The sequence below is a fragment of the Papio anubis genome, chromosome 5 (assembly GCF_008728515.1).
Source record: "Papio anubis isolate 15944 chromosome 5, Panubis1.0, whole genome shotgun sequence".
Taxonomy (NCBI): domain Eukaryota; kingdom Metazoa; phylum Chordata; class Mammalia; order Primates; family Cercopithecidae; genus Papio; species Papio anubis.
In genome coordinates, this window is record NC_044980.1 from 69,631,700 (window position 1) to 69,645,710 (window position 14,011).

The window sequence follows — 14,011 nt, forward strand, 5'->3', positions numbered from 1 at the left end:
GAATAAAGTCTATAAAACAGAGCAATGACCTCTGAGGTCTAAGTGTTTTGACAGACTTCTTTTATACAGATACTCTGCACAGAAAATATATTTGTGGTACTAGAAAACAAAACAAATAAGATGGCTATTATAAATATTCCCACAAGTTCCCATACCAGACAGGAGAATGAGACTGCCATTTTTGTAAATCTATTTTTTTTTTGTAAATCTATTTTTTTTAAAACAGAGTCTTGCTCTGTCACCCAGGCTGGAGTGCAGTGGCACCATCCCAGCTCACTGCAACCTCCACCTCCTGGGTTCAAGTGATTCTTATACCTCAGCCTCCCAAGTAGCTGGGATAACAGGCATGCACCGCCACACCCTGCTCATTTTTGTATTTTTTATAGAGACAGAGTTTCACCATATTGGCCAGGCTGGTCTTGAACTCCCAGCCTCGAGTGATCTGTCCGCCTCGGCTTTCCAAAGTGCTGGGATTATAGGCATGAGCCACCACACCCTGCATGTAAATCGCATCTGTCTGTAATTTTCCAAGTTTCTTTATATCAACTTTATACCCATATTTGCTTATAATAAACAGCCTCTAAATAGAGAAGAGCTTACAATATCATGGCTATGCACAAGAGTTCTGTTGTTGGTACATAATAGGAAAAGCTTATCTCAATGGAACTAAAACTTACAGACTAAAAAAAGAAAAACAGAGTTTTGGCAAATGAAATATGAGGTAAGTAGTATTCTGCTTCTATGGAGCAAAAAAAATTATTTTATTATTATACTTTAAGTTCTGGGATACATGTGCAGAATGTGCAGGTTTGTTACATAGGTATACATGTGCCATAGTGGTGTGCTGCACCCATCAACAGACCATCTACATTAGGTATTTCTCCTAATGCTCTCTCTCCCCTAGTTCCCCAGCCCCTGACAGGCCCCAGTATGTGATGTTCCCCTCCCTGTGTCCATGTGTTCTCATTGTTCAACTCCCACTTATGAGTGAGAATATGAGGTGTTTGATTTTCTGTTCCTGTGTTAGTCTGCTGAGAATGATGGCTTCCAGCTTCATCCATGTCCCTGCAAAGGACGTGAACTCAGCCTTTTTTATGACTGCATAGTATTCCATGGTGTATATCTGCCACATTTTCTTTATCCAGTCTATCATTGACAGGCATTTGGGTTGGTTCCAATCCCTTACTATTGTGAACAGTACTGTAATAAACATACCTGTCATTGTGTCTTTATAGTAGAATGATTTATAATCCCTTGGGTATATACCCAGTAATGGGATTGCTGAGTCAAATGGTATTTCTAGTTCTAGATCCTTGAGGAATCACCACACTGTCTTCCACAATGGTTGAACTCAGTTACACTCCCACCAACAGTGTAAAAGCATTCCTATTTCTCCACATACTCTCCAGCATCTGTTGTTTCCTGACGTTTTAATGATTGTCATTCCAACTGGCGTGAGATGGTATCTCATTGTGGTTTTGATTTGCTTTTCTCTAATGACCAGTGATGTTGAGCTTTTTTTCATGTTTGTTGGCTGCATAAATGTCTTCTTTTGAGAAGTATCTATTCATATCCAGGAGCAAAAAAATTGTTTTCCCAGCCAAGCTGCCTTTATTTGGAAAGGTAACAAAACTCATAAATGTAGAAGAATACCAGAAAAATTTACGTAAATAATAATGAGATGAAACATAATAATGAACTCTTAAGGTAAATCCTGGTGGCATACACAGTTAATCCTTAGTACATTAAAAAAAAGAAGAAGAAGAAGAAAAAAAAACCAGAATGGACGAATGGGGTCATTTTGCCAATGCAGGAGTGATTCAATATTAAATAATCTGTTACTATGACAGGTCACTTATTCAGAATGTTTGCGAATCTCAGATAATTGAAATTAACAGTGTTTTTGGAGTTTAGGTAATTCCAGAAGAGCAGAATGGGAATTTGAGCTCGTTCCAATTATCTTGTTTAGCCTTTCAGTATGGACTAAGGAAGGAATGGGATTTATAATATACATTCAAACAATTACACTTCTCTGCTTTAAACCAGTGTTAACCACCAAAATGTGTGAACTGTTAAGATCCATCACAACATGTGTTTTACTGATTGGACTGCCATGGAATCCCGGAGACCCACGATGAGGGTCCACTTCCCCTACTTGCTGTTGTGCTGTTGGGCCACTTTTGTGAACAACTGTTGGTGACGTCAGAGAATTTTGCCCATCTCAGAATTGCCACACTGTGACAAATCCCATGGGGTAGCATTTTCTAAACAGATAATTAACTTAAAATTTTTTATTTTGGTTATGGACATTTTTATCATTTAATGTGTGGACACATACCCAATGCTCTCTTTGCCTGGAAGATTGGTAAAAGTACAAAATCTCATGCCTTCCGCGAGGCCTATTGAATCCTAACCTGCGTTCTGACAAGATCCTCGGATGATTTTATATTCACATTAACGTTTGAGCAGCACTGTTAAGATCACTTCCGTTTCAAAACTCCAGATGATAATGCATCTTCCCGTATAATTCTTTATCACCATAAGAGCTTAAGGGAGAAAAACTCATGTGCCCATTTCAATAGTTACTGCAAAAATTCTAGACCCATTCTTGTATCTTTAAATGATTGCGTTGAAGTTTAAGGTTTTGTTGAGGCAGTTGGCATCTTTATAATAATAAACTTTACAGTTCAGACATTAATCTTTTTCCATTTATTAATCTGTTCCAAAGTATACCATTATAATTTTATTCCTTTGTATTTTTGAGTTTACTCCTACCCCTATGTATCTTTTTCTGCTATTGTGAATAACATCTTTATTCTATTATGTTGTTTATTCTTGACATGTAGAAAAGTTATCAATTTTATATTCATTTTATTACTAGTCAGCAGGATGAACTCTTAGTTCTAATACATTTTTAGTTGATCCTCTTGAGTCATAACTGCTGTTGACACCTCTGATTTTTTTTAAATCTTGAATTTTGTCAAGGAATAGATTCATATAACCTTAATAATATAGAAAACTATAAACTTTAAGGACTTAAAAATTATTTGGGCTTGCCTTCCGCTTCTGGGGAAATGGAACACATGTTCTTTTCCCTATTCTTCCATAAATACAACTAAAAGCCCCCAATATTATATATAAACAAACATAACACTCTTAAAAGTGAAGAGAAAAAAGTCAGACTAACTAGTGAACCTTGGGACCCAAGGAATGACATAGTGGTGAGTTCTTTGAGTTTTCTTTTTGTTTATATTTTTCTGACCTGTAGCTGAAGAGGGTGGCAACCCAGAAATACCAATGGGTACAGGCTCTGATGTGGTTTGCCTCTGTGTCCCCACCCGAATCTCATCTTGAATTGAACATCCATAATTCCCACATGTTGTGGGAGGGACCCAGTGGAAGATCATTTGAATCATGAGGACAGTTTCCTCCATACTGTTCTTGTGGTAGTGAGTAAGTCTCCTGAGACCTGATGGTTTTATAAGGGATTTCCACTTTTGCTTCTTTCTCATTCTCTCTTGCTGCCACCGTGTAAAAAGTGCCTTTTGCCTTCCGCCATGGTTGTGAGGCCTCCCCAGCCATGTGGAACTGTGAGTCCATTAAACCTGTTTTTCTTCCCAGTCTCAGGTATGTCTGTATCAGCAGCATGAAAACAGACTAATATAGGCTCCAATGAAAGCCTGTTCTCTGTAGCCAAAGGACCAAGAAAGAAACAGTCTAGCAAGACAAAAATAATTTCAGACAGTAACTACTCTACTCTAGCCAAACACCACACACACACACACACAGACACACACACACACACACACACACACACACACAGGAAAAAAAAATGTAATGCCTCCACCTAGGACAGCAAAGCCTGAATGGGGAGCCTGGGCTTCCACCCTCCTGGACTGTAACAAGGCACCCAGACTTGTAGAATCTGGATCTCGTGCCCACTGAGCAGTAATGTGGCAGCCCTCCCTCTCCCTGCTAGAGTGGTGTGAGAGGAGCCACGGCAGAGAGGCAGGGCCTTCACACCATCCAGCTGTAATAAGGTCTTTTCCCTTAGTTGGTCAATGGAGGCCACATGGGGAGTAATAAGAAGGCACTTCTACTCTCCCAGCCAGAGTGATATCAAGAGAGGTCCAGTAGGTAGCTGGACCCCCTCCCAGCAATAACAAGGAGGCCTTCCCCACCTTGGTGTTAAGGTTCCTTGGGTCCCAAGGTTCACTAGCCTCCTTTTCTCCTCTTCACCTTTAAGAGGGTTATGTTAGTTTATATAGACAGAAACCAAATGGAGAACCTAGCCTTCTCCTCCCACCTCCTAGTAATGAGGCAGTGCCCCCCCCACCCCCGCTTTTCCTTGCCAAAACAATGTCAGGAAAAGCCACCTAAAACAGTAGGATTAAATAAGATCCAGGACCCCATACTACCCACATTGTCTAAGGTTCATCACTTGACTATTTGGATATTGCAATCACAACAATCACTTATGTCAAGAACCAAGAAAATCACAACTTAAGTTTAAAATAACAATTCCTAGGTACCCACACAGAAATGACAGATGTTAGAATTATCTGACAAGGATTTTTAAAGCAGCTATCATAAAAATGTTACAATAAGCAATTAGCAATTACTAACCCTTGAAGCAAAAGAAAGAACATCTCAGGAAAAAAAACTAAAGCCTCAGCAAATAATTAGAAAGTTTATAAACCACACAGTAACTTTTAGAACTAAAAAATGCAGTAACAGACGTGGAAACCCAATGAATAGTCTTTGCAGCAGAATGGAAGGACAGAGGAGGAATGAATCAGTGAACTAGAGACTATAACAATAGAAATTCCCAGATCTGAACAACAGAGAAAAAGCAGACTGAAAATGAAAAAAATAAAGAACAGAGCCTCAAGGATCAGTGGGATTATAACAGAAGATTTGACATTTGTGTCATCAGATTCCCAGAGGAGAGGAGAAAGAGGCAGTACTGACAAAGCACTTGAAATAAAAGTGGAAATGTTGCAAAAACACAGATTCAAGAAGCTGAGGAAACCTCAAACAGGATAAAGTGAAAGAAATTCACACAAAGACATATCACAGCCAAACTTCTGAAAATGAAAGACAAAGAAAATATTTTGAAAAGCAGTGAGATAGAAACAACTTACCTATAAGAGGGAGATGGTTCTAATGACAGAGGATTTTTCATAACTTACGGAGGCCAGAAGGAAGTAAAATATTTTTCAGGGCAAGCAAAGGCTGAATGAGGAGTCTAAACTTCCACTCTCCTGTAACAAGGCACCCAGACACTTGTAGAATCTGGAGAGAAAATAACTGTCAACATAGAATTTTATATCCAGCAAAAATATCCTTTAGGAAGGAAGGAGAAACTAAGAGCACTTGTTACCAGCAAACCTTCCCTCAAAGAATGACTACAGATAGCTCTCTAAACAAAAAGGAAATGATGAAAGAAGAAATTTCAGAACATCAGAAAGGAAGAAAGGATAGCTAGAAGAATAAAAATATGAATAAATACATTTTTCTACTCTTGAGTTTTTGAAATTCACAGGTGAAGTGCTGATGTGGCTCTGAATGTTTGCAGGGTTCATTCCCCGTGGCTTCTCTCAAGGGCTGGTATTCAGTGTCTGTGGCTTTTCCAGGCACAGGGTACAAGCTATGAATGGATCTACCATTCTGGGGTCTGGAGGACAGTGGCTGTCTGCTCACAGCTCCACTAGGCAATGTCCTAGTGGGGACTCTGTGTAGGAGCTCCAACCCCACATTTCTTCTCCACACTGACCTGCAGAGATTCTTCATGATGGTTTTGTTCCTGCAGCAGGCTTCTGCCTGGAATCCCAGGCTTTTCCGAACATTCTTTGAAATCTAGGCAGAGGCTCCCAAGCCTCGACTCTTGCATTCTGTGCACCCACAGGCTTAACATGATATGGAAGCCACTAAGGCTTACAGCTTGCACCCTCTGAAGCAGCAGCCTGAGCTGTACCTAGCCCCTTTTAGCCATGGCTAGATCTGGAGCGACTGGGATGCAGGGATTAGTGTCCCAAGGCTGTGCAGGCAGCAAGGCCCTGGGCCTGGCCCATGAAACTGTTCTGCCCTCCTAGGCTTCCCAGCCTATGATGGCAGGGGCTGCTGTGAAGGTCTCTAAAACATTGCGGATTTCGATTAGACATGAGATTTGGGTGGGGACACAAATCCAAACCATATCAAGGCATGAACCACCATGCCCAGTTCACATCTTAATGTAAGTTTGTATTTGTATTTGTGTGTATAATGATGGGGTATGTGTGTTTACACATGTGCATATTTCAGAGGATACATAATAAAATGTTAAATAGTAGTTCCCTTTATGAAGTAGCTAGGTGGAAGTAGAGATAGGTACACAGGTACGTATACCCTTTCTCTTTGTTCACTGTGTATTTTAATAGATCTTCTAGGTATTGAGGTACAGATTGTTTGCATAGAAATATGTATAATTATTCTGTGGATTTTTTGTTAACATGTGGTATCATAATATGTGTGGTAAGCTAAAATTTCCTTTTCATATTATCTGTATATCTTGGAGGTCTTCCTATTCTCCAAGATACAGAGCATTGCCATAGTCAGTATATATGACCTTACTTTACTCTTTTTTTATATATATACTTTAAGTTCTAGGGTACATGTGCACAACATGCAGGTTTGTTACATATGTATACATGTGCCATGTTGGTGTGCTGCACCCATTGACTCATCATTTACATTAGGTATCTCTCCTAATGCTATTCCCTCCCCCTCCCCCGACCTTACTTTACTCTTAACTGATGTGTAGCATCCCTCAGTGGGACTGCAATTGCAGTGTCTCTAGCTGTTCCCCCTATTTGTGAACATTTTACTGGATGCACATTTTTGGTATTACAAACAATGCTGTGACAAAAATACTTATATATGGGGTTTTTCTACGCAGGTGCTTTTATTTTCCTGGGCTAGATATATTGAAAACTAGAAATATTAGGTGAAAGGCTAAATAATTTTAAATTTGATACTGCTAAATTCCCTCCCCAAAACTATACCCTTTTGTAGTTTCCTCGAGCTCACACTTCACCATCTATGCTTTCTTTGTCCACCAATTGACAAATGGATAAGGCAAGAATTTTCCCAAAACTACCCTGACTGCCTCAAGCTTAAAGCCATATCAAAGATGTTTTGACATTTTTGTGGAAATTTGTTCTGCCTTTTCCTCTTTCAGTTCAGTTCTAGTTACCTTCTGTTTTCTAGGAACCCTCATAATTTTTATCTCTATGCCTTCTTATTTTCTAGCACTATTATGGATTGCTTTAAAAGTATGTTTGGGCCAGGTATGGCTAATACCTGTAATCCCAACACTTTGGGAGGCCAAGGTGGGCGGATTGCTTGAGTCCAGGAATTCAAGAACAGCCTGGGCAACATAATGAAACTCTGTCTCTATAAAAAATAGAAAAATTAGCTGGGCATGGTGGTGTATACCTGTAGTCCCAGCTACTCAGGAGTCTGAGGCAGGAGGATCAGTTGAGCCCAGGAGGTGGAGGCTGCAATTAGCCATGATTGAGCCACTGCACTGTAGCCTGGGTGACAAAATGAGACCCTGTCTCAAAAAATAATAATAAAAGTATATTTGTATGACATTACCATTGGGGGAAGCTGTGTAAAGGGGTACATGGAACTCATTGAATAATTTTTGATCCTTCTTGTGAGTTGGTGATTCTTTCGAAATTAAAAGGTTTTTTTTTTTTAAGCATATTTGTGCCTTGTAGGGATTTGGACCAAGGGGAAGTCTGGAGCGAGTGCCCAGTTCATCATTTTGATTCCATCCTGACTATATTGTTTTGACTCATTACAAAAATATTATTGTTGAAATAAAATTTCATGTACCCTTTTAAAAAAGAATGAGGCAAATATATACAGACATGGAAGGACGTTTATACAAATAATTTGATTTTTTATATTTGCCCTTTTTAACAAGGAACTTTTACTTCCTTTCTAATTTGAAAAACAGTATCAGAATTGGGGTGAGTTACAAAGATGTTTCAATAAAAAGATGCTCATAAATGAATTGGAATAAACCGATAGCAATTATGAATTTAATTCTTCTAAAGATACTAGTTTGTGTCCAGTTTTTGTGTTTCCTGTAAAATTTCTTCTTAATGGTGATAATCAGGTAAAGCTGTGTTGATGAAGCATTGTTTAACCTTATGTAGGAGTATACGAAATGATGGTCAGTTGCAGCACCAGTGTTTTCAGGGATCCAAGGGATTCAGGGCCACAAGTTGGTAGAGCATCCTCCTTTCCAGTCGGGGCCACAGTGGGCCACTTGTTGTGGTAAAGATACTTAATATTAGGCATTATTTTCAAGCATTTTTTGTTGTTATCAAATACCAGTAGCACCCACTTAATACTTTTTATGGGTTTTGGAGAAATTCCATTTTATTATTCCTTCTTGTCACCCAGGGCCTTGGTAAAGTTAAGCTTTCCAGCAGGAACTGTGCTTCTCCATGTAATTTATGACCTCTGCTCTGCTGTTGTAAGCTTAGAACAAGTCTCAGCTGTGAGCTGATGTGCTGTGCCATGGTTAACTGGCTACCCCCAGAGAGGATGTCCAGATGAGATTTGAAGGGAGGGTCCCTGACAGTGCCCCAGCTCCATGCGACCTGAGATGTGCTCTGCTCTTGCACTTCCTATATAAACTGGGAAACTTGCTGGTAAATAATTCTATAACCCACTCTTTTCCTTAGGCTTTTTGGAAAGGATGTAAACAACGGAAGGTGTATATGCACAGGCGGCAAACATTCATTGATAATACTGATTCTATTGTGAAGGTAAATACCCTTTCCTACCATACCAAGTGCTTGGCTTAAACGTTTCCCCTCATTTCATGTTTAATCTGAAAGACAGCTACAGAAAGGGAGGGTATGTGTGAGCCTTGAAGTCAGAAGGCAGTACTGGATTTGAATCCCAGCTCCGCTGCTCATTTACCTAATCATTTTTCAAGCAGGTTAGTTAAACTACTATAAAACTTCAAGTCCTTTATGAGTGGTTATGAGAATCACAAGTGAAAGTGTTCTGTGACTAATAAATTCTCTTTGTCTAGAAAGTTCAAATTGATTATTTAAACTCTAGGTAGAACCCAGCTTTATTTCATGTTTCTCTTTCCACATTTGCTTAAGCATATTTAGAATGCATAGATGTAACAGAACAAAACCAATGATTAGAGGAAGTAGAGCTAATTTAAGGCCTATATTTGGGAGTTGAATTAGTCAAACCCAGCCTTTCACTCAGGTGAATAGTTCTGGGTGAGAAAGAAAGGGTGCTGTGGTGTCCACTCTCATGGATCTGAAAGCCAGAGGACTGGACAAAAATCAACTTGGAAATCTACAACTTGGAGATCTACAACTTGGAGATCTGCAAGTCTCCAGCTTGGAAATCCAGATGAGAGTGGAAGCAATGGAGCTGGAAAGTAGAATCAGATTAGTTTAAAGATGTTTTAGGCCAGGCTTAGTGGCTCACACCTGTAATCCCAGCACTTTGGGAGGCCGAGGTGGGAGGATCACTTGAGCCCAGGAGTTCAAGACCAGCCTGGGTAACATAGGGGGACCTCATTTGTATTTTTAAAAATAATAATAAACAAAAACAAATTAAAAAAAAAAGTTTTAAACTGTGAAGGCAGAGAATAATGTGACCCAGATCCATTGTGCAGTAGCTCCTTGATGAAATAGCATCCTATGGAAGTTATGCCTATTTCCTCAAAAACTATTGGTAGCAATTGGTCCTTCATGAGACCTCTTCAGTGTTTTCCCGTAAAAACTTAAAGGATATTGAATGCATTTAAAGGGATGATAAAAGAAACCCTAGACTTAGTTTACTTGATTTCCTGACTCATTGCAACTCTCAGCAAAACGCCTCACCCTTCTGGCTTTTATTTACTGAGATTAAGGTAAAATAGTACAAAGTTAAATTGTTCTCCCCACCTCTCTCTTATTAAGGCAGTGAAATTAACAGTAACATGTAAAGTGTTTTGAACCCCTTAAGAAACATCTGTGAAAGATTGATTATTTAGTGGGCTGCTGTTTTTCCTTATCAAGTATCACTGTTTTTAGAAAAACTACACAAAACCGTATAACGGGTTGTTTGGTGATTACTTTGACTTTTCTCTTTATTTTTTATTGTTCTTTTCTATTTTTTTAAACTTTTTAGATTCAGTCCTGGTTCCGAATGGCAACTGCAAGAAAGAGCTATCTTTCAAGACTACAGTATTTCAGAGATCATGTAAGAAAAATGCCTGTGGGATTTTATCCAGGTTGATAATGAACTAAATTAATGCTTTATTGAATGTTAGCATTGAATGATTTTTGTTGAATGGTGGACAAGAACACTTAGGAAAGAATGGATCTTAGAACTTCATATGATAATATTTGGAGGCTTACTGTTTTCATTCAGAAATCATGTTGAGAGTTAGACTTCGCCAGTCAGGACTCAATAGAAAATGGGTGAGGGGAAAACTGTAGGCTAGTAACACCAAAGAGAGAAGACTCGAGAGAAATATTTTCCAGCATTGCATATGTAGTTTTTTCAACTGCTAACTGCTTACTTTAAATAGAAGCCCCCGGGAGGGATTTTTTCCTGAATCTTTAAAGAAGAGATATGGGAACATAGATTGGATCATCTAAGTTTTGTGCTAAGATTATTTTCCCTTTTTAGATCTCTTTGTCTAAGCAGTTCCCCTACAGTCTTGTTTGTACTTTTAGTTAACTTATCTGACCTCTTCTTCAAAGAAAATGGAAAAATAAACGTTGAATACATCACATTGAAATACTGTCAGTTCTAAGTAGTGTCAGTTCTTAAATACTAACAGTTCTTAAATGTTCTAAATTCAAAAATAATGGAGTAGGTGGGACTCTGGGAGATCAAGACTTGTCTCAATCTTTTGCAGAATAATGAAATTGTGAAAATACAGTCACTGCTGAGAGCGAACAAAGCTAGAGATGACTACAAAACACTGGGTAAGTGAGAGCTTTCTGAAACAAAGCAAGGATTTTTTATAAACCAGGCAAGGACATATTGGTCCATATTGGTCACTTCAGAGATTGCTCTAAGAACAGAGGATACCCATTGTTTCCAGTAGATTTTGATCATCTCAGGCCCCAGGTTCTAAACCAGTACACAGAGGAACACTTGGTGACAGGAAGTGGGCCTTCCTATTAAACAGAAGGGATCAGCCACATGGTATAATTTCTTCTTCAAAGAGAATGGAGTTGGCATAAATGCTGAATTTTTTTTCAATCTAAGCTAGAGTCAAAAATCTAATACAAAAGAGTTAGCTAGAAAATAATCTTACATTTACATTGTTTAATTTGTTAGACATAGTCTCATCTCCCAAAAATGACAACTGCAGACATCTTCCTGCAATTTCATTCTGAACTTTTCACAGAATGATTTTTAATTTTTGTTTGTTTGTTTTTGTTTTCAGACAGAGTCTCACACTGTTGCCTAGGCTGGAGTGCAGTGGCGCAATCTTGGCTCACTGCAACCTCCACCTCCCCAGTTCAAGTGATTTTCCTGCCTCAGCCTCCTAAGTAGCTGGGATTACAGGCACAAGCCACCACACCCAGCTAATATTTTGTATTTTTAGTAGAGACGGGGTTTCACCATGTGTGTCAGGCTGGTCTTCAACCCCTGACCTCATGATTCACCTGCCTCGGCCTCCCAAAGTGCTAGGATTACAGATTAAGGTTTTTAATAAAAATGTGTAGAAAGTTTGAAAATAGCAAAATAAAATTCACCAAAAAATAACAGTCACATTTTGTGATATCTCCTTACAGTCCCAACTTTGCCTATGTTTGTTATTTTGTTTTTTTACATCATAAGTTGATTCTTCATATATTCAATTTTTGCATTCTAATTATCACAGGAACATGCACAGTCAAGGAAAGCTTGCTGATAAATTTATTAGTACTTACAGTGCCTAGTAAGTTTAGCCAGCACCTTTTATTGTCTAAAGTTTGTCTGAATTAAGGGATGAAGTATATGGCTCAAGAAAGATCTTCCCTGGTACTTGTTAAGGAAAATCTAGGGACGCTTGAAGTCCTCACTCTGCCTCCAGCCTGCAGAATCTACTGAATAATGTCTCATTCCACTAGATTCCAGCTCACCTCTCAGCTGGTAGATATGTTGTTGTTGTTTTGAATTTTTTTTAAAGAAGGCTAAAGAGGATTTTTCTTTTTCTGAGCCCTGACACTAAAATATGTTTGCTATTGCTTTTATATATGAAAGATGACTTCAAAGTAAATTTTCCAAATGGACACAGGCTAATTTTCATTTCGTTCAAGGTAACATGTTTTTTTTTAAGCAGTTACAGTGATGTTTTTTATTTGTTTACTTTTTTATTACAAAGACAAATTCCGATTTTAAAATCTGGGCAACTTTATATTGGGACATAAAAGGTAAATAGAGAAACCATCTCGGTGAGTGAGTTAGATCTAAGCTTCTCTGGGCTTCAGCAAATTGGGTGCTTTTATGGTAATCAAAAAAAGTTTATGGTAACCAAAACTTTTCTAAGTTTGTTATCATCTGTTCTCACCCTTTTTCTCTGGAATGTCACTGAACGCATTCCAGCTTGAAAGTTGCTGGAACTAGGATGTGGTCACCTGTAGGTGCAGACTATAAAGTGGTCTGATTTCCTGAAATGAAAATATCTGTACCACAAAGTCATTCTCAGATGAAGATGGCAAAAAGCCTAGTATTGATAGAGGAAATAATAAATTCAGGCCATAACAATTAGTAAAGCTAAAATACTAATTTAGTTGTTTCCGATGGGACTGTTAGTACATATGAAGAGACATAACCCTTAGCGGGAGGGAGAAGCAGCCATCAACTCTGGCCACACTGGGAGGGCTCATGTTCCCCCAACTTGGCTGCATGGATGAGCTGTGGTGCATTGCTAAGGCCTTCCCTGAAGTGGTCATGTCAGTGGTAGCATCTTTGCTGGAAATGGACGGAAAATAAATTGATGTGCTTCAGTGGTCAGGAAATAAAGGGTCCGGTGATCCAAGGAAAATTCTCCAATAAAGGCCATCAGCAACGGTAAAATAACATACCTGACTATAGATTTGGTTTTCCATGCTGGGTTTATGCAGTTGTTTGTGGTGTTGGTTTTCTTCCTCCTTTAGTGTCAAAACACCACGGAACTAAGATGGAAGTCAAAGGAAGACTGTCAAGGGCCTAGGTGTAAAGGAGGGCAACTATTGAGATGACCATGACTGTACTAGCTCTTGCAAGTCATCTTTCTATTATTGGGTCTAATCATTCGTCCTCAATGGACCAGATGATTTATTCTTACAGTTTACCCAGATCTTATCTCCCTAAGCGTGTTAAAATATTTTCCAAGAGTCAGAGTGCCAGGAAATTAAAGCCTAAAGTTCCAGATACTAAGGGAAACACCCTTTTAGAATTTATGTGCGAATGTCCCTCTCAATAACAGGGGCTGACCCATAGATTCTGAGCACCCTCCCTTGGCCGGTGCTCAAAGAACAAGGGCCAAGTTTCAATTTCTAAAATCTTTTTATTTCAGCTGGGTAGAACATTCGTTTCACTTATCATTCTGTTGGTTCCTGTTTGGCTTTTACAGTCCCCCCTTCCTGGCCCTTTTCTAATTCAGCTTTCGCCTACTTCCGGCTCCTTCCCAAAGATCCTTTGGGTTGGGAGAAACCACTTTCTGCTTCCTGCAGCAAGAATGTAAGTCACTTATCTAGCTGAAGCACAAGGTCTCAGGGTCAAGGTAACTTATATTAACTTTCTTTCCCAGGTTCCTGAGGAAGGAGGCACAGATAGTACTATCTTCTTAGTGCATGAGTCCAGGGAACAGTGTGAGAGAGAGCTGATAAAAGGGAGAAAAGGGGAGTTGATAACTAGAAAAGAGTGGGGCCAGATATCTGTTTGGTTCATTTATTTATTTATCAGTTTCCTTGTCCAGATTTTAAATTGTGTGAGGGTGGGTAGAATGATTCTC

The 14,011-nt window shown here is 39.0% G+C and overlaps 1 protein-coding gene across 8 annotated transcripts in view; it reads left to right on the forward strand.

Annotated features, from left to right (window-relative positions):
• IQGAP2 (IQ motif containing GTPase activating protein 2) overlaps positions 1–14,011 on the forward strand; it is a 311,257-nt gene that overhangs the window by 246,828 nt on the left and 50,418 nt on the right. For all 8 annotated transcript variants that reach the window (XM_031666244.1, XM_031666249.1, XM_031666245.1 and 5 more), the window contains 3 exons: positions 8,742–8,825; positions 10,201–10,272; positions 10,937–11,006. In XM_031666244.1, the coding sequence (XP_031522104.1) occupies positions 8,742–8,825; positions 10,201–10,272; positions 10,937–11,006 (226 nt within the window). The remainder of the gene's footprint in view (positions 1–8,741; positions 8,826–10,200; positions 10,273–10,936; positions 11,007–14,011) is intronic.